General features: G+C 55.5%; 1 protein-coding gene across 2 annotated transcripts in view; it reads right to left on the bottom strand.

Moving 5' to 3' along the window:
* UNC13B (unc-13 homolog B) overlaps window positions 1-26,483 on the bottom strand; it is a 113,687-nt gene that overhangs the window by 6,050 nt on the left and 81,154 nt on the right. For both annotated transcript variants that reach the window (XM_056848080.1, XM_056848081.1), the window contains exons 17-25: window positions 21,842-21,968; window positions 13,867-13,963; window positions 11,614-11,757; window positions 11,425-11,502; window positions 9,975-10,052; window positions 4,697-4,785; window positions 3,962-4,105; window positions 3,290-3,413; window positions 434-490 (exon numbers count right to left, since the gene is read on the bottom strand). In XM_056848080.1, the coding sequence (XP_056704058.1) occupies window positions 434-490; window positions 3,290-3,413; window positions 3,962-4,105; window positions 4,697-4,785; window positions 9,975-10,052; window positions 11,425-11,502; window positions 11,614-11,757; window positions 13,867-13,963; window positions 21,842-21,968 (938 nt within the window). The remainder of the gene's footprint in view (window positions 1-433; window positions 491-3,289; window positions 3,414-3,961; window positions 4,106-4,696; window positions 4,786-9,974; window positions 10,053-11,424; window positions 11,503-11,613; window positions 11,758-13,866; window positions 13,964-21,841; window positions 21,969-26,483) is intronic.

Raw genomic sequence — 26,483 nt, 5'->3', positions numbered from 1 at the left:
ACACACCTGTTGCGCCAGACCCCCCCCCCCAATGCTCTGCAGCGTGTTCTCAAGGGCTCACCTGGAGCCGAGCCTCCCTCTCCTTCTGCAGTGTATCAAGGGACCGGAGGACAACCCCATCCTCATCACACTAGTGGCATCTCTCGCTCTGCCCCCACGTGGGACAGGGACCTTTGGGCTTCCCTCTTGGGAGCCTAGCGAGCTTTGTGGATGAGCACCAAGGGGGCCAGCAAGGAGGGGCTGTCGTTTGGGGACGGGAACTCCGAAACATCGTGGTGGCGGGAAGGGCTGCCTTTAAGCACATGGGTCACAACAACTACACCAGACACGACACAGACACTGAACATGCTCATGCGCACCGCACTAGCCACAGGTGTGGGGACTGGGAGGGGGAGCACACAGGCTAGCTACAACAGCCCCAATGCCCCAATACCTTCAGCTTCGACAAATGTCCCAACTCCTTAGCAGCGCTGAAAATCAGTTGGGTCCCCTACGGATGCGACAAGCAAAAGAGGGAGAAGGTTACAAACCCCGCTGGGAACGCTAATGCTGGGGGGCCACGACCCATGGCGGCTGGAAGTGGCAGCTCTTGGCCAGCTGAAAAAGGGCCGTCATCTCCTGGTGATACTGGGGGGGGGGGAAGAGAGGGTGGCAGCCTCCCAAAATCGCACCATGAGAAAGTGGCTGATCTGGAGGCACAACACGTCGACTGCTCCAGGGGTGGGGTGCTGCTCAGGAAGCCCCCGGCCCCCTCACAGTGCTGCACCCCCAGCCTGGAGGGGGCTGTCTGCTGGGCCTGGGGATTTTTGTGTGACAAGAGCATGCAGCTGTGGAGCATGCAGCTCTCCTCCTCGTTCTGCTAAGCCTCTGGCGCCAGATCCTGAGGAGGAGGCGGAGGGGCCACGGAGCTCATCCCGCACAGCCTTTGGTCATCTCCAAGCCCACATCAGAGCACAGCTTAACCGCGTCGCATGCTGATGGCAGCTCCTCCGGCTGGCCCCAAAGCCATCCAACCACAAGGCCTTAGAGAAGCCGGTGAACAGCCTCCGGTGCCCTGAGCGGGCCCAATTCTGGCTCCTCTGGGACACCGGAAGAAGAACCGGCCCCTCCTGACAATGCTGTCAGAAAGAGCCGAATACAGACAAGAGAAGCCACTGCCGAAACGGGCATCGCGCCCACACCCACTCACAGACACACCTGCAGCCCCCCCTCTCCCCATCAGCCGGACCAGGAGACGACTCTCCAGAAAGGCCCACAAAACCAGCCCCACCCTGCCCAGCAGTCTGCCTCCTTCCTGCCCCACCTCCTCCAACAACCAGCTCAGAAAAGAGACTTCATAGTCAAGGAACTCCGGGGTCAAATCCTGCCTCAGTCTTTCTGGGTTTTGGGGCAGCCCACTCAGCCGGCAGCTTCCGAGGCAGGGGCTCGGCTCTCTCCCATGCCCGCCAGTGCGGGGCCGCCTGCCCCAGAGCCCTTCTGGCAGAAGCACGAGAGATCTATTCCGGGCAACAAAGAGCGAACGCACACCAAAGGCGGTGGCTTCTGCTTCCCGGCCCCCACAAGCCCACACGCAGCCGGCAGCAGGGAATGATCACTTGCAGCTCCCTGCGGAGGAGGCCACCCGGGCACCACCTCCTCTTTGACTGCTGGCAAGAGGATCGGCTGCTCTGGGGGCCTCTCCGTGACTCAGACGGGAGCAGAGGCAGCTGCCCTCGCAGGCACAGGCGGCACAAGAGGCCTTCTGGCCCCTGAGTCGCTCAAGAGGCAGCACATCAAGGCGGGGGGGGCAACCAGTGAGGGGGCTGCATCCAGCATCCCCTAAGCACAGCCCGGGACCCACCTCCCTCGCCTTGGGCTCAAACTGAGAGCCGAACGAGAAGTTTGCTTTTGGACAGGGCTGGGTCTGGGTTCTCTGCAGCCACACAGCAGTCGAGGGGGAATGGCTACTGGAAAACAAAGGGGAGCCCAAACAGGTTGGGAACGACACCGGAAGTGGGGGAAAGGTTCCTGCCTCCCCACCCCCAGCTGTTTCCCACTCCAAAACGGTAATGGGAGGGAGTTATTCCTCTGGCTTTGCTGCTGCGCTGGGGAAGGAGGAGAGAGGCCTCCCTCAATGGCATCTCATGATATTGGGATGTCCAGGTACCGGCAGGTATACCAGCGCACCTTTCATCAGAGTGGTAGCACCGCAGGAGAGACGCTGCTCGCCCACAAACAAGCACACCTCTCCGCACAGAACCGTGGGGGCATCGCGCCACTTCAGGGAGATGCCCAGCATACTGCTCTGCAGTGCCCACACTTGAGCAGAGAAGGAATGACTTCCGCCTCTTCCATTTGTGCCACCCTTTCTCCACACTGCTCCGGGTTGCCCGCATGGCTGTAAGAACCTAAGAGCAGCCCTGCTGGATCAGACCGAGGCCCCTCAAGACCAGCGGTCTGCTCACACCGTTGCTGACCAGCTGCCTCTAGGAAACCCACAAGCAGGATGACCGCGGCAGCATCCTCCCGCCCTGTGCTCCCCAGCACACTGCCCCTGGGACTGGAGGGAGTAGGTGACCATCATGACTAGTAGCCCCATCCTCCATGAATTTGTCCACCCCCCTTTTAAAGCCCTTCCAGGTTAGTGGCCATGATCCCACACACCCCTTGACCCAGAGGGTTCCACAAATTAACGATGTGAAGTGAAGAAGTACCGTCCTGGATCTTCCTTCCTTCATGTTCCCTTTCTTTCCCTTCCTTCATTTTTCCTTACAACCACCCTGTGAGGTAGGTAAGGCTGAGAGCCACTGGCCCGTGGTCACCCACTGAGCTTCACGGCTTTCCCTAGTCTGATGCTCTAACCACTAACTAAGAGACAGCTTCACCTTCTGATTCCTCCCCAGGCTCTCCAGAGGCCACTCCTCGGTGGTGGAGCGCTTCTGCCGGGGGCCACCTGGCCCAAGAGGAAGGGAAATCCTTAGCCGCCGGCTCAGGACTCGCACTCTGACCCCCAAGTACAGCCCCCACAGAAGCTATTGACAGGGCCCGGGCAGCAGATGGTCCCTCATCACTAACCTGGCACCAGCTTCTCCCTCGTGCCAAAGCTGCAGGCTCTGCCCTGGTCCAGGGCCCGCCTTCCATGGTTCGGTGGCCCCACTGAGCAGCCCCCCCCAGCTCCGCAGGGGGCCCAGAGCTGCGCCACAGCCGCTCACGACTTTCCCAAAGGTGAGCTCAACTCTTTCCAGCTCTCAGAGGGGCTAATTTCTTTTGCCAGCCCAGGACGCCACGGAAGGAGGAGGAAGGCTCTTACCGTGTGGTCCGTCAGCGGCGGCAGGATGATCATCTTCTCCAGGGTGTTCATCACCACCCGCCAGAGGTCCTTCAGCACCCGCTTCAGCACTGTCTTCTCACAGACGGCAGCAAACAGGGTCAGGCTGCAGGGGAAGAACCGGGCTGGCCTGAGTCAAGACAGAGCCTCCCACGGCGGCCCCTGGCCATGCATGCCACACAGCCCACCCTTCTAAGCACCATTTTCTCCGGGGGAACTGACCTCTGTAGTCTGGAGATCAGCTGGAATTTCAGGAGATCTCCAGGCGCTCCCTGAAGGTTGGCAACCCTAGCCACAGGGCCCTTTCGGAGCCAGAGAGGTCTCCATCAACTTGAAGATGGTTCTCATATCCCCTCTCAGTCTTCTCCTCTCCAGGCTAAACATACCCAGCTCCTTCAACCTTCCCTCATAGGACTTGGTCTCCAGACCCCTCATCATCTTTCTTGCCCTCCTCTGGACATGTTCCAGTTTGTCTACATCTTTCTTAAATTGTGGTGCCCAAAACTGAACGCAGTACTCTAGGTGAGGTCTAACCAGAGCAGAGTAAAGCGATACCATCACTTTTTGTGATCTGGACACTATACTTCTGTTGATGCAGCCCAAGATCGTATTTGCCTTTTTAGCTACCGCATCACACTGCTGACTCATCCTTACTTTCCATCCAGGAAGTCCATTAAGGGCCGCAGGACGTTGTCTGCATCTTGGGCCACGACGTTTGGAGGGGCGTTCCCAGCCCCCTTCACCTGGCACAGGATGTCTGACATCTGCTTGACACATTCGTCGATCCGGCTCTGGAAACTGGGGACCAGAAAGAAGAGGCCGGATTGGCCACCGAGGGAAGAGAGAAGCCCTGAGCCCAGGACAGAGGCGGGGAGGGAAAGGGCCAGAGTTGTGCCCCCTGGTATGTTCTGAAAGCCCCTGGGCTCACTGAGGAGTGGATCCCAGCAAAGGATCACTGTCATCACTGCTGGAACCCACGTGTTTTGACAAAGGCAAGATCAGGCACCTGCAACCTCACATTCCCAACACGGGACTTTTGCTGGGCCCATGGATCCCACAATCTCATTTCGAACCGCAGTCTAGAGGAAGATTTTCTCTGCTGTGAATACTGGGGAAGGAGGGAGGGAGACACTTAATGTTCCTCTCCTGTGCCCTGAGAGCAGCCCTGTGAGGGACGTTCGCTGCTCGGTGAAACCACCACATGGTTCTGGGCTCTTTGCCAAGAGGCCTGGCAGAGCCTGGGCAGGGGACCCCCCCCCTCCCTTGGTGCCCAGAGACTCAGGCCAGCTTGTGCAAGCGAATTGCAGGAGGCTGAAACCCCCGAGGGCAGGCCCCTGGCCCCAGAGATGAGGGGGATCTGCTCAGCCGCTGCGAGGGGAAGGGGCCCACCTGTTGCCAAAGAGGGTGCTGAGCTCATCCAGGACATTGTTCAGCTTCACCTGCAGCTCCTTCAGGGAGTCACTGGCTTCCGGATCCAGCTGTGGACAAAGGGAGGGGGCTTGAGTTGGGTGGGCATGTAAAAGAAAGCGGGCTTGGGCCAGAGGGTCTCTGAGAGGAAGACTGGCGGAGGGGTGGGGGTCTAGATCCAAAGCCGAGGCATCACTAGAAGATTGGTGCAGAACTCAAGGGGCACCACAGCAAGACCCATAGGCAGCTGCAAAAGCTCAGCAGTTGTTCTGCTGCCTGGCTTCAGAATGCCCCGCCTGGCACACGATGGCCCCATCGCCGGCAGTCGATGCAGCCAGGGAACGAGCCATCTGGAAGCTGGTCTGGAACCCCAAAGCTACACAGGCCGGATCTCTCCCCCGCCCTGCCCTGCCCATGCCGCCTTCAGCCACTGGTCTTGTTTAGGGGCTCTTGCAGGGTTAGGGAGTGTGGGCACCATGACGGAGCTGGCCCTGTTTTACTTTGCCTGGCAAAACCCAGGCCCCTTCCCTGCATGGCTGCCATGCCAAAGATCACTGGGACACCACCTCTTTTTGCCACATGGGCACCACGCCAATGGCTACCACTGAAGGCCTCTTTCCAAAGAGGTCTGCAGCATGCCTCTTGCCCACAGGGCATCGGTATGGGGGACGGGGTGGTGGCGGATGCTCCACCCCCCACAGCAGGTGCATTAAGGATTAGCCAGGTGGAAGAGAGCGGCATCTGCTTTGGGACGGAGGGTGCTTCCAGCCAGCAGGGCCTTCAGTGGGCTTCTGCTGTCCTTCAGCTTGGCAGGGGGGGCAAAGCCAACTTCCTCCTTGCAATCCCAGGGGGAGGTGGAGGGAGGGGTCTAAAGGGGGCAGGGCCTTGCCTGCATGGCGTGAGTGACCTTCTCTTCACACCTGGGAGAGGAGGACCAGCTCTCTCCAAAAACCTTCCTTGCTCATTCGGAAAGGGCACTGAGAGGGGGGCTCCCCCCACCTCTGGGGTGTGCTGAAAGGGTGCCCCCCCAGAAGCCCCAGCTTGCTTACTGAAGCAAGGATTCAAACCACTGAAGCCGCCGAGCAATTCAGAGCCTGCTGGGAGACTGGGCGCGTGCCAGGGAGACCCCGCTGCCCCGGCGTGAGTCACGCTGCCCCCAAGCAAACAGGCAGGAGGAGAAGCGTCGCAAGGAGAAAGGGGACCCCCTCCTCTCCACCCTGCCACCCCCCTGCAGCTGACAACGGCCAGCAGGCAAGACATCCAAAGAGATGGCTTCCCACCTCCCACTCCAGGCTAGGCTTTGCCCCCAAAGGGCAGAGGGATCAGCTCCACTGGAGACTGGCCCACCCCTCTTTGCCTGGGCACAGGGCCCGCTTGGAAGCCGCCTCTGCACAGCTCACTTGGGGCCTGCCCTTGCAGACTGTGAAGGGGGGTCAGCTTGCTAAAAGACAAGCCCAAAGACAATGACAAAAGAACACCTCTGGTGGTCACGTACAGCTCACAACTCAAACCTTGGGATAGTCACAGCTCTGTTAGAGCTCTCTCAGTCCCACCTCCCTCACAGGGTGTCTGTTATAGGGAGGGGAAGAGAAGGTGATTGTAAGCCGGTTTGAGAGTCCCTTAAGTGGTAGAGAAAGTCGGCATATAAAAACCAACTCTTATTCTTCTTCCAACGTATTATTAACGACCTACAACCAATGCTGGATTGGGACCCTTCCCTTGCTAAGGCACTGCGGGGGACAACCCTTTCTCGCCTACAGACAGCCTGCTAACCTAAAATGACTCCTCAAGCACAATGATAAACTACTCAAAGGTAGCATGGACTCTGGTTCCAAGGCCTGCAAGAAACCAAGGTGCCAACTTTGCTCTCATATAGATCCTAAGTAAGCAAACTGTAGCCCTGTGACTCACCACAATGGTAAATTTTCAAAACCATATACCCTGCAGTGATAACACACTTTGCTCTTGTCAATTACATCCTATTGCAGATTCAGTGCTGCGTACACTTACTGGATTGGAACCTTGTTCCCGACTGTACGTATAATTGATTTTTGGCATGTATATATTGTAAGTTATGCTTTGGAAACGGAAAGGTTATGCAATGGTTGCAAAAGTTAGAAACCTGTAAGATTCTTTGCCACATTATATGGTTTTGAAAATTTTCCATTGTGTGAGTTCCTTGATGTGTATTGAGATAGATATATACATACACTGTAATATTGTACCAGTTTTATTTAGCCACAGTGCTATGGTTTGCTTACTCTCTATATTATTAGCATGAGGGGTTTTTTTTGGTAATAGCTCATATAGATCCTAGAAACACCATCACTGGGCCCAGCAACGTCAGCCATGTGATCTCGGGTTCATACTCCTGCTCATCTTCTAATGTGATTTATGCCACCCCATGCCAGCTATGCCCCCCCCCCCGCCCTCTACACTGGACAAACAGGCCAGTCCCTGCGACAAAGGTTGAATGGTCATAAGTCTGACATCCGAAGCCACAACACTCAGAAACCAGTGGGGGGAACATTTTAACCTTCCAGGACATTTCAGTTGCTGACTTAAGAGTAGCAGTTCTCTTACACAGGGATTTCAAAGGGAGATGAGAAAGAGAGACTGCTGGATTATAACTAATAATCAAGCTCAAGACAATGCATTCTCCTGGACTGAATAGAGACCTGGGATTCCTGTCTCATGACCAACGCTAATTTCTCCACACCTCCACACCGCCCCTCTGCATATCACACCTAATCCAATCACGCCTGCTACTGTCATTGACCTGCTACTGACATTTACATGCTATTGCCTTTGGGTGTCTGGATTCACTCCCCTCTACTTAAGGGCAGATGGACTCACATTCTAGAAGTGGGCTGTGGCTCACGAAAGCTCATCCCCTGCCAGAAATGTTGTTAAACAGAAAGACAGCCAAGTCAGAAGAGGCTACAGAGCCCTCTCTGGGCCGCTGTGAGCTCTTTCCAGCTATTTTAAGGCTGAAGGAGGAATCGTGGCCGGGGCACGATCTGCCACACGACATCCAGGTGCCAGGAACAGCTCCGGCTCCTTGGTCTGCCCACACAGGCTGCTGCAGAAGAACTGGGAGGCTGCAGCATCCACACCATCTGCTTCAGATGCAGGAGGCTGACCGTGGGTGGGCAGTGTGGGGGGAGAGGGGTAGAAAACCAAGTGCCAGGGTGCCCAGGTGGTGCAGCTTCTCTGCCCCCCCCCCCGATCTGCACAAGCCCCATGTGGGCCTCAGAGGAAGGAAGGGAAGGCCCACCTCCGAGGAGAGGTTGACTCACCACCGCCTGGCCCTCCGCTCACTTTTCAGCCTGGCTGAATTAGCGAGCTGGCCCTTATTACATGACTAATTATTGGAGACGGTTAGTGCGCCAGCATCACCTGTAAGGCACTGGCTGCCAACTTAGAGAAAAGGTCGAAGATGACTCATGGGAAATTCCAGATTAAGGGAGGGGGTTTTTTGGGGGGGGGAGGAAAAGGAGGAAGCGTTGGACTAGACACGTTTCAGCCATTTGCTAGACCCAAGAGCAGGCACTAGGTCTAGCAGCAGGGTCCCTACATACTACGCAGACTAGGAGAAGTACAGCCTACTCGCAGGACTGGGAATCTGCCCCAAAGGAAACCCTCAATGGGCACACTCTGGGGGGAACCCCCCAAGCCCCCACAGAGGCCTTTCAGGGAAGCCAGAGTGGTTGGCAACTGTGGCATCAACAGTTGCTGGGCAAAGAGCAAGCACTGACAGATGCCCCTCTCTGGCGCTTTTTGCCCCTGGACTCAGCCCAGCCTCTTCTCAGGGCACCGGGTCTCCCCCACCCCACCCCGCCCACTTCTTCCTGTTTCACACTTCTTCCAGCAGATGTTCTGCACGTGTTTTAGATACTTCTGAAATGGTGCCAGAGAGAGCCAGAAGCTGCAGAGGGGAGGCCCACCAGGTGCCCCCCCCAATGGAACGGGACCCTCCCTCCCAGTTCTAGCCTGGGGTCTAGCAAGCCATCTAGGTAGGGCCGGGGGGGTTGGAAGGAAGCAACATTGATTCTAACATCATCGGGAGGCTCCTGTTCACCATCCTCAGTCTTGACAAGCATGAGAAAGAGAAAAAGACAGACAACCCCAGTTAAGCCCAGCCGTCTCCCAGCTCCAGCAGGCAGCAGCAGGCAGCTTGAATCAGCTCTGGGCCAAATCCTGCCTCCATGAAGGTCAATCCCAAGGTGTTTCCCGCTTGAACCCAAGGACCCCAGCAAGTCAACCCTACCTGTGCACACTCAACCGGTGATGAGAAAGACAAGGCAGGAGGCACCCCGGGCGCGGATCCTCCCAAGCCAGCAGGGGTGCCCGGCCCTCTCTTTGGAGGAGCGCTCAACAAGCATTTTCATCTCACTTGAACCCGTGACTTCAGCCGTGGTGAACCAACAGGGGCTGCGTGAACGTATCTGAGTTTGCCTGTCCTTACAACCCTCCCAGAAGTAGTCGGAGCAAGTCCTGGCTAACGCCTTGCTTGGGAAAGTGGGCCACGCAAACAGAGACCGTGGGCCTTTTTTGGCTCTCCAGGATGTAGAGGACCCCCCAGGGGATGAAACATCTCAGAAGGCATAAAGGTTTGCAGTTAGAGGGCCAAATGTGTCGACCTGTGTAGGCCAAATTCCAATGTGTACAATTCCTGCCCCCCATACAATGACTGTAAGCCGCCTCGATGTCTGGGAACTCTTCACAAGGATGACCAGGCGGTACTCTCTGCCCCAGGGCCTGGCCAGCGGGAGCCCTGAACAGCAGCTCATGCATCCAGCTGTGCTTCTCCAGCATCTGGCTGAAAATGGGCCCCTGTGGCTACCACCACAGGGCTGGGCACCATTGCCTGCCACACAACTGCCAGCCCCAAGCAATGGCAGAATCCAGACGCTGCTTAGCAGCCCACCCCATTCCCACTGACGGTCTTGTGGAGAAGGGAGCGAGCGCCAAAGGGCAGCACACTCACGGTTCTGCATGTGCCACTCTTGCAGAGCAGCATCAGCTCCCCAGTGCCCCCTTTGGGGCGCCTGGCCTGGTCCTTCCAGGCACATGGACTGTCCCCTCGGTGCCTGTGGGAGGTGCTGCTCCCACCGCTGGTCTGTGGCCCAGTGTTTGCCCCTTTCCCCAGTAGGCTTCTCCTGTCTTTAAATCACCCTGTCCAGCCAAAGCCAGCCAGGTGGGCTGAGACTCTGAGAGGGACGCCATGCCTACGGGGGGGGGGGGGGGGGCTGCTCACCTCCTTGCCACCCATTGCCTCAAACATTTTCTCCAGCTGCACCCTCAGTTGCTGGATGTTGTTCATCAGGATGCAGGGCTAGGGAGAGGGAGAGAAAGAGAGAGAGAGAACACCGGAACCCTGTTACTTATCGAACACAACCAAGCGCCAAAAGCTCTCTCTGCAAAGGTACAGTGATGGAGGAGGCAGAGGAGGCCAAATTCTTCCTCAGCCACGCTGGACATGAGTCATGTCCCAGCCAGAGAACAGATCCGCCTCTCCGCCAGGCACAGATGAAGCACCAGTGCCCCCCCGCCGCCCACAAGGACGGCCGGGGCAGGAAGCCCAGAGGGTGAATTGAGCTGAACTAACAGAAGGGAAGGAGCAGGGCCGGCTGGCCACTGGTGCTTCAGCTGAAGCTGCCTTCTACTGAATCAGAGCATCGGTCCATCGAGGTCAGCATTGCCTACTCAGACTGGCAGCAGCTCTCCAGAGGTTGGTTCACATCACCTACTGCCTAATCCTTTTAGCTGGAGATGCCAGGAATTGAACACAGGACCTTCTGCATGCCAAGCAAAGGCTCTACCATTGAGCTGCCTCAGCCCCACAGCTGTCACCTTCTCCTACAAAGCAGCAGGAAGGGTGATGAATCCTGACAGCAGGAGAGGCAAAACTATGCTCTGACTGCTGCAGTCTGTGCTCATTCGTGCACAACCCCCAGGACAGCACTGGTTTTGGCAATCACATCTGGTGGCTGCATGGTATAGTGGTTAGGAGCGGCGGACTCTACTCTGAAGAACAGGGTTCCCCACTCCTCCACATGAAGCCAGCTGGGTGACCTTGGGCGAGTCACAGTTCTCTCCGAGCTCTCTCAGCCCCACCTGCCTCACAGGGTGTCTGTTGTGGGGAGGGGAAGGGAAGGCAATTGAAAGCCACTTTGAGACTCCTTAAAAGGTACAGAAAAAGCAGGGTATAAAAACCAACTCTTCTTCTTCAGCTCTGCCGTCTCACATGGCTGCTCTTAAGCCATCCCTTGTCAAACTCTCTCTCTCTCTCTCTCTCTCTCTCTCTCTCTCTCTCTCTCTCTCTGTGTGTGTGTGTGTGTGTGTGTGTGTGCTTGTGTGTAGGAGGCTAAAAATGCATGACTCTGGAGAAATAGCTAGCGAGGGGCCAGGTTCCCTTCCCTGCACATCGGTGGAAGAGCCTCAGGTCTGCATGTGGAAGAGCCCAGGTTCAGTCCTCGGCATCTCCAGTTAACAAAAAGGACCAAGCAGTAGATGATGCGACAGACCTCTGCCTGAGGCCCTGGAGAGAGCCGCTGCCAGTCTGAGTAGACAACACTGACCTCGATGGACTGATGGTCTGACTCAGTAAAATACATCTTCATGTGCACACCTTGCTACAGCATCAGAAGGATCCTGCACACAGCGCGGCCTGGGTGCCTGGGAACAAGCGAGGCAGAGGGACTCACCAGTTTCTCCTTGAAGCAGTAGGACTGGAAGCTCTTGGAGACGATGTCTGCGTACTGCATCAGCACCTTCCCGATTGTCTGGCAAGAGGAGAGAGAGGCGGGTGGGTGAGTCTGGCCAAGACGGCAGGGAGTGTGAGAGCGAGGTCCTGCCACCTCACAGGGAGCACACCGCCTCGCACAGGCTCTTACCTTGGCAAAGCGCCGCATGTAGTGGGCTACGATGACTGGGTCTGGGCACTCGAGCTTCTTGAGGATCTCGAAGCTCTGGTTGAGCTGAGTGAAGACATCCACCACCGAGCAGGAGAACAGGGCGTGCTCCGATGTCTGCTGGAACTGAGCCCCAAAGAGAAGACGGCAGAGGTCACTCCTGGAGCGCCCGGCAGCATTCCCAGGCATCACAGCAGCTGCCAATCTCCCAGGGTGGGCCTGGCCATCATGGCCTTTGGGATGTTTCCTTCTCCTGTCCCCCACTGTAACTCACAACAACCCTGTGAGGCAGGTGAGACTGTGTGGCTGGCCCAAGGTCACCCAGTAAGCTTCGATGGCAGAGCGGGGATTCAAACCTGGGTCTCCCAGATCCTAGCCTGACACTCTAACCACTGCACCAGCTGGCTCCCCAGGGTTTCTCCCTCCCCGTCCACCCCTGGCGCTACCCTGCGGCCAATCCCCACCCCTGCTGTCGTCACGTCTCAGCTCTGGACAGCTGCTGCCTCCAGGCCCTCCGACACAAGCAGCTCCTGGCTGGAAACATTTCCACGGAGGATGCTCAGCTTCTGCCCCTGAGCCCTCTGAGCCAGAGCCCCTCCCGCTGAGGAGGAGACCTGGGATGGGGATCGGGGGCAAACGGCTCTACAGCGTGGTGTAGTGGTTAAGAGCGGTGGTTTGGAGCGGTGGACTCTGATCTGGAGAACCGGGTTTGATTCCCAGCTCCTCCACATGAGCGGTGGAGGATGATCTGGTGAACTGGATTGGTTTCCCCGCTCCTACACACAAAGCCGGCTGGGTTCCCTTGGGCTAGTCACAGCTCTCTTAGAGCTCTCTCAGCCTCACCTACCTCACAGGGTCTCTGTTGTGGGGAAGGGAAGGTGATTGTAAGCCAGTTCGATTCTTCCTTAAGTGGTAGAGAAAGTCGGCATATAAAAACCAACTCTTCTTCTCCTTCTTCTACTACTACTACTACGACAGCAGACGTGTGCTTTTCACAGGCAACATGTCCTGGTCAGTTCCCAGTTGGAAAAAGGGGGAGGAATTTAGGCTGGGAAAGACAGAGCTCTGCTGCAGATTGAAGGAGGAGTTGGTTTTTATACCCCAATTTTCTCTACCTTTAAGGATAATCAAACCGGCTTACAATCGCCTTCCCTTCCTCTCCCGACAACAGACACTGTGTGAGGTAGGTGAGGCTGAGAGAGTTCAGAGAGAACTGTGACTAGCCCAAGGTCACCCAGCTGGCTTCATGTGGAGGAGTGGGGAAACCAACCTGGTTCACCAGATTAGAGTCCACTGCTCATGTGGAGAGGTGGGGAATCGAACCTGGTTCACCAGATTATAGAGTCCGCTGCTCTTAACCACTATGCCATGCTGGCTCTCCAGTGTTTCAGCTCCAAACTGGGCTGGATGAATGGCGGGTCTTCCTTGACGGAATACCGCTCGTGGGGGGGGGGGGGACCAGGCACAACCGCCTTGAAGAGCTTTGATGTCTTCCCATCACAGTTTTCTCTGGCCCTTCCTGCCTAGGAGCTCAGATTGGCCCCACCCGTCTCCTGTTTATCCTCACACAACCTTGCATGGTACACAAGTCTGAGAGTGACTGATGGGCCCACAGCTACGCAGCAGGTAGCATCCATGTCCTGGTCAACACCTCTGACATCCTTTGCCTGCTGCATAGGAGACAGGGCCGCTCCACAGAGGAAGTCAGCAGTGTTCACACAGCCCTGACCTCTCTTGGCGCATCCCAGCCAGCAAGAGCCGAGGACGAGAAACAAGGAACACAATTCTTCTCCTTAATGAGTCACTTTTCACCGGCTGGTTTCTCCACCTTCTCTCCACCCCTTCTTGTCACAATTCAAATGCCAGTCTGTACATACCTTTCCAGGCTTCTTCTGCCTGCTCATTAGCCACTGGAACAGTGGTACCTTTTGCAAAGAAGGTCTGGGGCTCCATTACAAGCTCCCCAGTTGCCGTGAGAAGCAGCAGCACAGTGCAGAGAGCCCCCCCCCCGCAGGGTGGCTTCATGGGGGGCCCACCCTCAAATGCCCCTCTCACATTAAGATGATCAGTGTGGGAAGAGAGGGGAGACACAAGCTGCTTGCTTGCAGGGCAACAGCAAGGAAGTTCGCCAGGAACGGCTCCGATTTCCTAAGCAGGCTGAACTGCTTTTACTTGCACCCCCACTGGACAACCCCCCCCCCCCAGGTAAGGGGGCCTGCGGCTGCCACTACCCACCCCATCCTTCTTGTCTCTTTCCAGGGCTCCGTGCAAGAACTCCAGGGACACGTCTTCATTCTCATCCAGCCACTGCATGACAAACTGCTCGAACCACCTGGAAGGGGGAGAGGGGGCACACGAGGGAGAGGGTTAGTGGTTGATTGTTCACACATCGACACCCCCCCACACACCCTCTGCCTTTCCCGCCGCTCAAGGCTGCTTACAACAGAGCAGGCGTAAGAGCCAAAATAGCCGTGCATCAAACACACTGGGGGAGAAATGGCTGACGTGCTTTCAGAATGGCTCTCATCTTTAAGAAATTATGGGAGGGGGGCCACAAGACTGCAGGTGGGCAAACGCTGTTACACTTTTTAAAAGGGGGGGACACGAGGTGCCAGGAAATTACAGAGCAGCCAGTCTGGCTTCGATACCAGGGAAGATACCAGAACCGTTCAGGAAGTGGTCAGTCTATAAGCCACTTGAAACAAATGCAGTGATTAGTAGACGCCAGCATGGATTTGCTAAGACTAACCTTGGTTTCAAAAAGGCATTTGATAGCCTTCCCCCCCCCCCCCCCCCGTAGTTTGGTTAGCAAACTGGTTAAATGTGGGCGGGCGAATGAGCTCCACCTGGTGGATTCCCGGCTGGGGCACTCCTCGACGGCCCTCGCCCGGTCTGGGGGGAGGCCCTGCAGGGCTCCGTATGCTTCAAAATATATCAAATGTGCCCATGACACACGTGGGAGAGGGAAATACAATATAAAACGACCTGGACAGTTTCAGCCCCGCATAGCAGCCTAACACAATGAAGTTCAACAGAGACGAACACAAACTTCTCAACTGCAGCAAAAAGAATCCTCAGCCACGTCTAGATGTTTGACTGGGGGATGTGAGGTTGCAGGCGGTGGCCCCCAAAAGAGACATGGGGCTGCAGCAAATCACCAGCTGAACGCGAGTTGGCAGCGTGATGCAGTGGCAGAAAAAGCAAACCCAATTCTGGGCTGCATTAACTGAAGCAGAGTATCGGGGTCACAAGCAGTGACCACTCCACGCCCGTCCGACCTCATCAGGAGCCCCCAGGTACACTTCTGAAGCCCACAATGTAAGGAAAACGTATGAAAAATTGGAAAGGGTCGCACGAAGGGCAACGAAGACCGTCAAGAACCAGGAAACCAGGCTAACAAAGAAAGGCTGAAGGAACGGCCAGGTGTAGCCTGGAGAAGAATCCCCGAGGGGAGAGACACCTGCCTTCTTGAGCCACCTGAAGGGCTGCCCCATGGCAGAGAGCCTTGGCCTCTGCTTCTCTGGAGGGGAAGAGTAGCTGGAGTCTCTCTCCTCTGCTGCGACTTGGGTCCTGGGACCTGTGGCATCAGAAGGACCTGCCTGCTTATTTCCCATGGACAGATTCAGATCACTCTTGCAAGGGATGCTGACAGAGGGAGCTGCTACCACTTGGGCTCTTGATCTGCCCACATTCTGGCTTCTGACCTCATGCTGGGAAAAGGGACTAGAGAACTGAATAAAAACCGTTTTAGCCTTGCTGAAAGAAGCAGCTATTAGACCGTTGCCATAAAAACCTTCATTGGCTAAGGATGATGTAGCCAAGTATAAGCCAGCCTCCCGTTCATCTTTTCTGGGGAAGGTGACAGAGCGTTTGTTAGTGGAGAAGCTCCAGAGGACTCATCTGCCCCTGACCCATTTCAGTCTGGCTTCAGGCCTGGCTTTGGAACCAAGATGGCTTTAGCTGCACGGGGGGATGATCTTCCATTGAAGATGGACAGGGGACAGCCTGCCCTGTTGATACCCTTAGATCTTTCAGTGGCCTTTGACAAACCTGACCGCACCACCTTTGTTCATCGGCTGGAATACGGAGTTGCCGTAAGAGGCATGGCTGTTTGATGGTTTCGGTCTTTCTTCCCTGATCAGACACAAAGAGCTTCCACCAACGGAGCAGAACCAACGGGGTAGGACTGGTCCCGTGGAGTGCTGCAGGGCTCTGTTATCTCACATGTGTGCTTCAATATTTATATGAGCTTTGGGATTGGGTGGCATCAATATGCAGGTGACACCCAGCTCTACACTTAATTATCTCAGTCTCCAGGCCGGTGTTTCGCAGGTGTGGTCGGGGGGTTGAGGCAGGAGCTGGAGGCACAGCTGCCTGGGAAGGCTCGTTGGTGCCTTGGATTTGGAAGCCAGCTGTAATATAGTTGGGACAATAATAGTGTCCAGAGCACCAACTGGCCCATTTAAGGATCACTTTGACCCAGTTAACATGATAGATGTTGCCAGGATCCTGGGATCTGTGAAAGCCACCGGGTGCATCCTGGATCCCTTTCCATCCTGGTTGCCAAAGTCATGTCAGCTTGCTGCCTGATGAGCTTTGCTGCGGCCCTCCAACCAGACCCCCCACTACCGCTTGCCTCTAATCTTCCACCTTTTGCTCCCTCTGAATATCTGACAAGCCCACCTGAACAGCCACCATCAAGGAGGGGGCAGAGTGCAAAACATCCGCAGGTGCGCATCTCCCCTGATGCCTTCTTTCTTGCATCTCCCACAGTTGCAGATTGGAAGCCCCAGGCAGGGAATTATTTGCTAAAGGTTTATTGTACATCTCTCGATCTAATTTTTTGGGTGAGAAACAATAATGTCCCTGCCTGAACGCTCTGCTGCCTTATGCGGGGGGGGGGGGGAGGAAGGTGGAAGCCCAAATCCAGAAGGCCCCTCGGGTGCCACCCAAAGTGACAAAGCAGCGCTTGGACTCGTGGAGATGATCCTGGTCTCCTAGTCTCCGTTCAGCCTTGCCTCAGCCCCACCTTCTAAGCAACTGCATGTTGCTCATTAGATTACAAAGGGCAGGAGACCCAAGACCACTTGCTCTGATCCTCCCTGTCTGATGCTGTCTGCCTGAACTGGTTTTTATATTTTGTAACCCGTTTTGAGCCTCAGTGAGAAAAGCGGGCTACAAATGAATAAACGCTGGATTCTTGCGTTCATTTGATCCGATTCTTGGAGTTGTGCTAACGCTGCACTTGTCAGACTGGCAGCTCAGTTTTTATTTGTTTTATTATATAGGTGTGGAGGAGTGATCAGAGCACTGGTCTTAAGAACACAAGAAAAGGCCCTGCTGGATCCGACTGCAGCAGCACCATCCCGCCTGTGTTCTTGGAGACCCGGGTTCAAGTCCCTCCACTGCCTTGAAGCTCACTGGGTGACTCTGGGCCAGTCACTCTCTCTCAGACTCAGCATAACCAACACCACAGGGTGGTTGTGCTTAGGGCAGGGAGAAAAATGCCCTGAGCTCTCTGGGAAGGAAAGGACGAAAGTGTGCAGATTTATCAGATGCAACCACCTCATATTACAAACCGCCCAGAGCCACTCGTAATACTTTTCCTGGGGAGTTGGATCACTTCGTCAGCCTGTCAAGGGAGGCTCTTTATGCTCCAATGAAGTATGTGGGGCTGCCCCAACGAAGGCTCCCCACACTTGCTGCTCGAGGCTTCCGTCCACTTCCTGGCACCCAAAACCCATGACCTGCTTCCCTATCTAGGTGCCATGGAGCATTTCTCTGCGTTTGCTGGGGGGCGGCGGCGGGAGATTGCAGGCCCTTGGATGCCAGGGGAGCAGCCAACCCCCCACCCCAAGAGCAGCACAGAAAACCCTTGAAGCTCCGCTCACATCCAAAGCCTGCCCGGCGCTCACTCCACAGGGCCATTGTTTGCATGCAGAAGTGGAGCGCGCCTTTGTTCACATCGACCCAAACATCAAGTGCTTGCAAACAAGGCCGTGAGACTCAACAAAGAAGTGCATTGTGCAATCTTCGCCGTGGATTACAGCCCTCTCCAAGCCAGCAGCTGCGCTGATACAAACGGCGCTAATTATGGGCTGCTTAAATTTGCAAAGAACGTGAGAGACACAGCCAAGGGAGCAGGAGCAAACCAGGAGCGTGACAGGGAGCCTGAAATAACCCTTCACACTTCAGAAGAGAAAGGCACAGCCTGCCTAATACTGGAAATCAAAGTGAAGCTGTGCTCAATTGGCACGGAGCCCGTCTGCCCCACAGCCAAGGGGGGGGGGTCAGCTTTTGCATGTTTCGCCAAGCGGCAGGTTTTTGTTCTTCTAAAGCACCCATTGCAAAGTGTTTTGTTTTTGTGAAATTTCTCAAAGACTGAACATGCAGAACAAATGCAAAGGAAGACGGTCCATGAATTTTCCAGCCAGTGATGCCCGCACACCCACGTCCCTCATATGGGAGGTTGGGTGGACCTGATCCTAACCCTGTCCTGCTCAGCTGCCAAGGCCTCCCACCCCAAAGAGTATGCGAGGGACCCTGTTTCTGAAGGGTTGAGGGCAGGTGCCACAGCCATGGCTGGCATTGGAGTGAGATCCAGGATATCTCTCTGACACCAGCAGAAAAAGCTTCAGGGAATTTCTGGGAGGTAGTTGAGCAGGGATGGGAAGCCAGCGTTGCCTCTTCGGTCTCAGAGCAGGCTCCGATGGTCAGACTCGGCAGAAGGTAGATCCGGGAGAAGGAAGGCTGGAGACGAGGGATGCCAGAGGTAGGCAAAGTTCAGCACAGGACTTCCCAGCTTCTCTGAGGATCAAGAAGGAGGCCACGGACGATCTGGCCACATCTCTGCCCCAGGACCGAGAGATTCCCAGGGCACGGTATCCGGCAAGTAGAATCAGAAGGGCTTTAGAACTCCACGCAGGCAGATGGTGCAATGTGGTCCAAGGAGAGTTGCTCATTGACCACCCTGGGAGCATGCAGCAAATGCAGCTGTGGTGCAGAGGACAAGCAGGGCCCTCGAGGAGCAGCAGAGCAAAAGGGACAGAATGGGTCCAGAGCCCCCACTCGTGTCTCCGTCTCGCTCCACCTGTTCATAAGAAAGGAAGGGAAGCCAGGCAGAGATGCAGCACTCTTATGCGGAAAGCCTCCCTCGCCTGCAAGCCAACCGGAGTCTCCCAGGAGCGGGCCAAGGCCCTCACTCATTCATGCTTCCATCTCTTGCCCACACAGCCCAGGGCTCCAACTGTGACAGGGCTCCAGTTTGCCTTAACTTGTTTGCTGACATTTAGAGGAAAAGCAGAAGCAGAGAAATGTTAATATCTTCTGTATGCAATGAAGATGAAAATTATTAGTAAAACAAACAACTCGGCTCCCAACGTGCGTCCAAGTCGGCACCCGGCCCTGACGGCTGCCAAGAGACAGTTCGGGAAGAGGCTGGGGGGGGGGTCCACCCCAGGGTCCGGCCCAAGAGAGTGAGGCAGCACAGAAGCACCATGGAAACAGGACATGTCTTCAAGGGCAGGCCAGTGAGAAGCCAAGCACGTGCCAGCGGGGAACGCGGCCCAGCACTGAGGACGCTTTTCCCGCTGCAGATGGCCAGTTGACTAACAAGTCCCTTTGTTACAAAGCCCAGCCGAAGCACCTGGCCTGGCTCCAACTCGGCCCCATGGACCTGATTCCAAGCTCTTGGAGCACACTGCAAGGTGGGTGCAACTTTACCCTGAGCGGGGGTGGGCAGCATATGTACAGCTAGGTGCATGGCAGGACCGGCGCTGAGTCATGCGCATCAGCCATCCTCTGAGCAGCACCCGCTGAATCACGCTTCTGAACTCACAAGCAGGATTCTCAGTGTGGGGCAGAAGCTTGCAGCAAGCATGCTGCTCTTGGCTGGAACAGCTCTCTCTGTGTGTGTGTGTGTGTGTGTGCTCGCCCTCATTAACCGAGAGTGTAGAACACACGAATGCGCACGGAGCCGCCTTATCCTGAGTCAGGGCCCCCCTTGGTCCCTCAAGGTCAGTGCTGCCTACTCTGACTGGCAGTGGCTCTCCAGGGACTCAGGCAGAGAAAGGGTCTTTCGCATCACCTCCCACCTGGCACTTTTAGCTGGAGATTGAACCTGGGACCTTTTGTATGCCGAGCAGAGGCTCTTCCACTGAGCCCCGGCCCCTCCCCAAACAAGTGCCGCTGTGCCCTTTTCTTGGGGAGAGCCGTGCCAGTTGTCGCCAACGCAGCCAGACTGAACAAGAGGCTTCACAGCAAAGGGCCTCGGATGCAGGACGATGCAAAATGCTTGAGGAAAGAGCGAGACGTTCTCCCCCTGGCAGCTCTTCCTTCAACAATAATTTTACATTAATTCTTAGCTTTCATTTTAAAGTCTATAGCCTCTTTCCATGCAGATATATGCCTTTCCCTTTATATCTCCACAAGTAAAAAGGCTAGAAACTCACTTTAAAAAAAAAGGATTGAAAGCTGGGAATTCAGAGAATCTCAAACACCTGTTATATCCTCATATTGATATAATAATATTTAGCTGCCGATTTTTTAAAACCTGAAAAATCCCTGGTGCGGGGGGTGGGGGGATGTCAGCTGCTGCTGAGGTTCTGGGCCAGAGAAACCAGCCATGTCAAACCCCCCACTGCTGCTCTGCTGTATCAGTGGGCGCAGCAGCAACAGGGAAACTATGCATGCCCTGTCCCCATGCGGACAGAACCCTGATCGGTGACTTCTGCGTGAAGCTGGGCTTTGTTTTCACACTCAAATTAGCCAACTATGAATTTACATTTGCCCCGCAATCTAGGGTCCCAACTTGATGTCAAAGTTTCCATTGTTTGCAATCCACATTTGCAAAGCCAGTTTGGATATCGAGGCACTAGCTGAAGTGGTTACAGCAAGCAAGGAGTGGGGCATGAAGTGGGGCATGATCAGATCCGTGGTCCATCCAGGCCAGCATTCTTCTCCACAAAGTGGCCACCAAACGGCGCAGAGGCTGAGGCCTTCCTCTGACGTTGCCTGCTAGCGCTGGCATTCATAGGCTGACTGCCTCTGGATGTGGAGGTTCCCTTTAGGCATCTTGGCTAGTGGCCATTGATCACCCTGGAGTCCTAAAACAACCGAACGAGCAGAGAAGACTAAGCCAGCTCTGCCCTTCCCCAGTCATTAGCTGGATGTCTACACAAACACGGTGGTGCAGAGAAGAGAGGCAGAGCTTCCAGTTAGAGAGATGGAGAGAGGCCAAGACGGCCATTCAGAGTCACACCTGAGAATAGCTAGGATGGGGGGGGGCAGAGCGACTCAGCTTAGCCGGTGCTGGGGGGAGCTGGGGAGGGAGATGAGGAACAGCAGGTTTCTGCTTCTCCATCCTCATGGCCTCTGGAGTACCACGCAATCCTTCTGGCAACTGGCAGGAAGAGCAGACCAGGGCCTTCTCCACATTGCTCTGAAACATTTTTGCAAGCAGCCCGCAAGATTTGTACAGTTACAGGAGAACTGAAGTGACCACCATCTTGCCAGGGGGCAGGCAGCGGGTCTTCTCTCCACGATATCCTCGTCCGAGGCGATGACCACTGTTTCCCACGCTAAGGTATGTGGCTGGCATGGTTGAGGTGTGGCCTCCTTTTGGTTTCCAGAACCTGCAAAACCCAAACACTCCCACCACTTTACAGCATCATGGAGTTCCCAGCACTTTGGATCAGACCTCCATTTGCAAAAAGATGGGCTGGAGGAAGCACCTGGCACAGGATTTGAACTCTCGGCCAAGCTAGTTCTGTGAGCTCTGGGGGCAGAAAGACGTGGCTGAGACTAGCGAGCTTGAAGGCCTCCTGGGGACGGGCTGACAAACACTGGAATTGGGCGTCTTTGTTATGTTGGCCGGCTCTTTGTGTTGAGGTACACAATTTTTATTTTGTAATTTATATAAATTTATTAGTTTTGGTGGGGGGGGAGGCAGGGTTTTCTAATGGAAAATGCGACAACCACAAAGAAGCTGATGCAGGCCTTCCGTGGCAGAAGGCAAGGGTATCCCCATTTCCCCAGCAACCCCCCAGCCCCCCAACAACAACCTGGCATCCATCCCTCTCATCGATATGCTAAACCCTTTGGGGCCAGGCATTTGCTGCTGAACGGGCCGAGCAGCAGAATGCCCTGAACAAGGAGGGCCCCCCCAAGGGCCTTCCCAGAAGCCAGAGAGGGGAGGGACCAGGGGACTTACGCCGGGTACTCGGGCACCTTCCCCTCAAAGGGCGGCAGGTCGCAGACGTATTCGTTGTGCAGCCACTTCACTTTGAAGTGCAAGTTCATGTAGTCGGCGCTCTTGCACAGCCGGTGCTTCTCGTGCTCTGGGGGAAGAGGGAGGGAGGGAGAGAGAGACGCAGTCAGGGGGGGCAATCCTGGCAGCCCCCTCTCCCGGCACCGTTCTGCAAACTGGAGCCTCAGTGGACCTGCCGGCCAGCACGAGGGGTGCACAGAACACGGGACATCTCAGCAAGCCACGGCCCCCGCAAGGGCCACAGGACCCCGTCGTTCAGCAGCCTGAGGAGGGGAGCTGATTTCCCACCCGGCTCTTCCAAACTAGAAGGGGCGAGGAGCGCCCGGTTGCCATGACAGCCAAACCGCTTCTTCCAGCTTGCCCATCCGATCCTCCTCAGATGCTCCCTGGCGCCTCTTCAAGAGGAGGAAGTGCAAAGAAAACAGCCAGGGACGGAGTCCGCATTTGCCTTCCACTCGCCCAGCCCAGATGCCCCCTGCCTCAGCCTGGCCTCTCGATCCGGGATGTCTTTCGCCCACCTTCCCCCTTCAAGGCCAGGGTAGCTGCCGTGGTTCCCCCTCCATTTTGTCCTCCCAACAAGCCTGGGAGAACGAGAGTGGCCAAGGGCTTCGTGGCAGAGGAGGGAATTGAACACGGGTCTCCCAGCTCCTAGGACAAGACTTGAGCCCCTAGCCCATGCTAGCCGGCCACCCAGCCCTTGGGTCTCCAGGAGGAAAGACACAGGCCGTGACGGAGTGAGGCCTTCTGTGCTTCAAGCCTGGACAGCGTGTCGGCTACGAGCCCACGGAGCGCCCACGTGGTTTACCCGTGCCTGGAAAAAGCCTCTCAGCAGACTCTAGCACAGAACTGCTAGCCCAGGACAAGAGGAGGGCCAGTGGGGGGGGGGTAGCACAGCCTTTGCCAGAGAGACCCCTTCCAGACTCAGGTGACAGCAGCCTGAGAGGAGATGGCCCCGGAGGGAGGCCCTCAATTTGCAATACCTGAGCGAGGATGTTAAAGATAGGATGTTTTGGAGGACACTGATTCATTGCTGACAGATGGCCATCTAGCCTCTGATTAAAAACCTCCAGGGAAGGAGAGCTCACCACCTCCCGAGGAAGCCTGTTCCACTGAGGAACCGCTCTAACTGTTGGGAAATTCTTCCTAATGTCTACCCGGAAACTCTTTTGATTTAATTTCAACCCGTTGGTTCTGGTCCAACCTTCTGGGGCAACAGAAAACAACTCGGCACCCTCCTCTATACGACAGCCCTTCAAGTACTTGAATATGGTTATCCTATCCCCTCTCAGCCTTCTCCTCTTCGGGCTACACATACCAAGCTCCTTCAACCTTTCCTCATAGGACATGGTTTCCAGACCCCTCACCATCTTTGTTGCCCTCCTCTGGACACGTTCCAGCTTGTGTACATTCCAGCTGCAGGTGGCCGAAGCCCCCACTGCCCGCCCAAGTCCTACCGGCCTCTTCTGATGGGAACAGGAAAGACTTGCTTGGATTCTGCTGGCAGATGCCCTGTTCCCCGCAAGGGGCAATCCCGTGACAAAACACACCGCCTTTTTCTATGCATCCCCCCCACACACACACACAACGCTGAAGCTTTCATCCTTGCCAAGACCACCCATCATCTGGCACAAAATACCTGCGCTTGTATTTAACTAGAAATACCTAAAATCTGCAGCTCCGACATATGGATATGGCACTTTTGGCTAATATCCAGTGATCATCCAACGCTTTCCCAGAGAGGAAGAACTCCTCTGCCCAATTGAAGACAGGAAAGGAGCTCTGCCCACCTGCTGCAGCAGCCCCAAGTCAGGAAGGGCAGAGGCAGAACCCAGCCATGCTGCCCAGAACCGCCCAGAAACTGCAAACTATATATACAACACAATATCATAGTTCATGTGCTGTAAGATGTCAGAGATTGTGACAGTGGGGCCGGAGCGAAAATTAGAATTGTGTTAAAAGGGCTCCGGGGAAATGCGAGGCAAGTGGACACCGGCTGCGCAGTGACTTCTAAAGACAGGATTGATCATGAAGAACGCCAAAAATAAAGTGGGGCAATTCACCCTGGAATGCGCGGCACAATTCCAAGCATAACTGACCCAAGAGGAGTAGGCAGGGACAGCCCACCCCTCGCACTGGGAGAACAGCTACTGCTGCAGTCGCTCTGTGCAGCTTTAAACGTGACTCCGGACTCTTCTTTGGGGTTTGCTGCTACAGAGAAGCAGCAACATTTGTCTCTCAAGGAGACCAAGTGCCAGGCCAGACCACACTGAGCCTCCAATAGCAGCCTGCAAAAGGTGGCAAGAGGGAAGAAGCGGTGACTCCGGAAAAGCCACCTGGGAACAGTTTCAGGGAGGAGGACAGCCGTGCTGCTCCATAGTAGAACTACTAGATTCAAGTCCAGGAGCGCCTGAGAGAACAACAAGAATTTCGGGGAATGAGTTTTCCAGAGTCAAAGCTCTTGGCATCTGGCAAAGGGAGCCTTGACTTTGGACATCTTGTGGTTCTCTCGGGTGCTCCTGGACTTGACTCTAGCCAGTCCGGAAAGGAATTCTCTGGGTTTCCTGGTGAAGAATTGCCTGAAGGCACGGCAGGAAAAATTGCCATTGGGATGAGGGGGTCACAAACAGCCAAAGGCTTGTTTCACACCCACAAGGAATGGCACCAAAGTGCCAGATTACCCACCTGCAGGGCAACTCTGTGGGCTTGCAGGTGCCAGCTTGGGGCGAGGGAGCCTTCTCAGAGAAAAACCAACACCCACACTGCCTCTGCACCCCTTTGCCAGACACTCAGCGGAATCCTACAGTCCCCTCCCTCGCATCTCTCCCCATATTAGAGGATCCGCGTGTCCCAGAAAGAGGCAATCCAAAGCAGGCAACCTGGCCCCAGTGGCAGCCCCACTCAATGCCATTCAGTGCTCGCAGCATGGCTGGCTGGAAAGAGTGCACTGAGCCACTCACACGCACTAGAAGCAGAAGGGTTGGGTATTGTCCCTGTCCCCGTCTCCCCCCCCCCCATGTGGGAGAGCGCACAAGCGGATTTCCCCCGACAAGGCACTCTGGCTACTGCAAAGGGACCCAAGGCAGAAGCACAAAGTTCTGGCTGCGGCTTCACTTCAGCATCTACACGGGAAGAGCGGAGCTGCTATTAGCTAAATTAGAAATAAAGGGGGGGAGGGAGAGAATTCTTACCTCCACATAGGAGGACCATGCGCATGCGAAATACGGGAGGGGCTTGTGACAGAGAAGAGAGAAAAGTGAAGCACAAAAGAACTCCAACGTTTGCCGAACTCCTCCCTGCCCCCAACAGGCCCTGCCGCCTTTTCTGGCTCCTTCTGAGGTTCAAAAGCTGCTTTTGGGCCAAAAGGCCCGGGGCCCAAGCCAAGGGGCCCCTGGCATGTGCCCCCGCCACCTGCTTCTCCACTCAGGGAAAACAGCTCCTGGTTCTGTCAACGCCAGACTCTGCCCTGCACAGCCGTCTGGGCACAGGAGCACCCCTTCCTCCTCCCCACTTCCGCAGCCCCTTCTGATCCCCAGAAAGAGAGTCCGGTGCGGTGGAACAGCCATGTGGGGCAGTGGGCTACACTGGGGGACACGGATGCATTTTCTCAACTTGTGGAGAGAACGAATCTCACCCCTTTGCCCTCCCTCACTTCAGCCCTCCCACCCACACAGCTCTTCCGCTATCCTGCATCCCCGGCAATAATCCCCTTTCCAGGGGTCCGAAAGAGCGACAAGAACAGAGAGGAACAGAGGAAAGCCCCACAAGTGGTGAGCTATCACCCGCTGCTCTGAGGGGGCCCGTTCGTTGGTTCATCAACTGGGGCATCAAAGGGAGACTCCGGTGGAAATAGCTGAACAGATCTGACATGTGTGGGTAACTTCCTGTTCCCAACCACAGCCAGCGGTCAAGATGTTTCTTTTGAATACTTCTGAGTTTTGCGCAGGAATTTCACCTTTCACAGCCTTTTCGCCCACTGGTCAACTTCTCCTTCCCACCCCCCAGATATGCAAAATTACACGGTAGAATCCTACTTACAGCAAGCTCTCCACAGTAGTATAGGCCACAGTTCCTAACCATTTATCCAAGTAACTTCATGACACCTTTTGTAACAGAGCTACCCTACGGCCTGCATAGAAAAGCCCTCTTGAATCATTCTGTTTTGCACAATTTGCGGAAAGCCAAAAGGGGTAGCTGACTTTTCCACACAAGCCATCTCTTTCACAACTGCTGTCCCTGGGACAAGCCAAGAGCCCGGCCTCCAGGTGTGGCTACTTGTGGCCTCAGTGGCAGGCACCAAACCTCTGCCCTTTGCACCCATTCACACGGCATAAGACAGCAGGGGCGGGGAGAGAGGTGCATTCTATGAGGGAGCTGCCTCGAGCGACTCACACCTCGAAGGTTCTTACCACACGAGGCCTCGAAGGAGATCATTTTATCCAGAACTTGAGAGGAGAAGCAGAACGGGACAAAAAAGCACAACAATGGTTAGGAGCCCAAAGAACCCACAACAAAGGCAAGAAGGACTCACAACATGCAGGGGACAAAGTCCCCTCCCCACAGCCACACTGCAGAGGGGGAGCGCAAG

This window comes from Euleptes europaea, chromosome 4, assembly GCF_029931775.1.
Source record: "Euleptes europaea isolate rEulEur1 chromosome 4, rEulEur1.hap1, whole genome shotgun sequence".
Taxonomy (NCBI): domain Eukaryota; kingdom Metazoa; phylum Chordata; class Lepidosauria; order Squamata; family Sphaerodactylidae; genus Euleptes; species Euleptes europaea.
The sequence above is the reverse complement of the archived record's forward strand: the minus strand, read 5'-3'. Positions and strand labels throughout refer to the sequence as shown.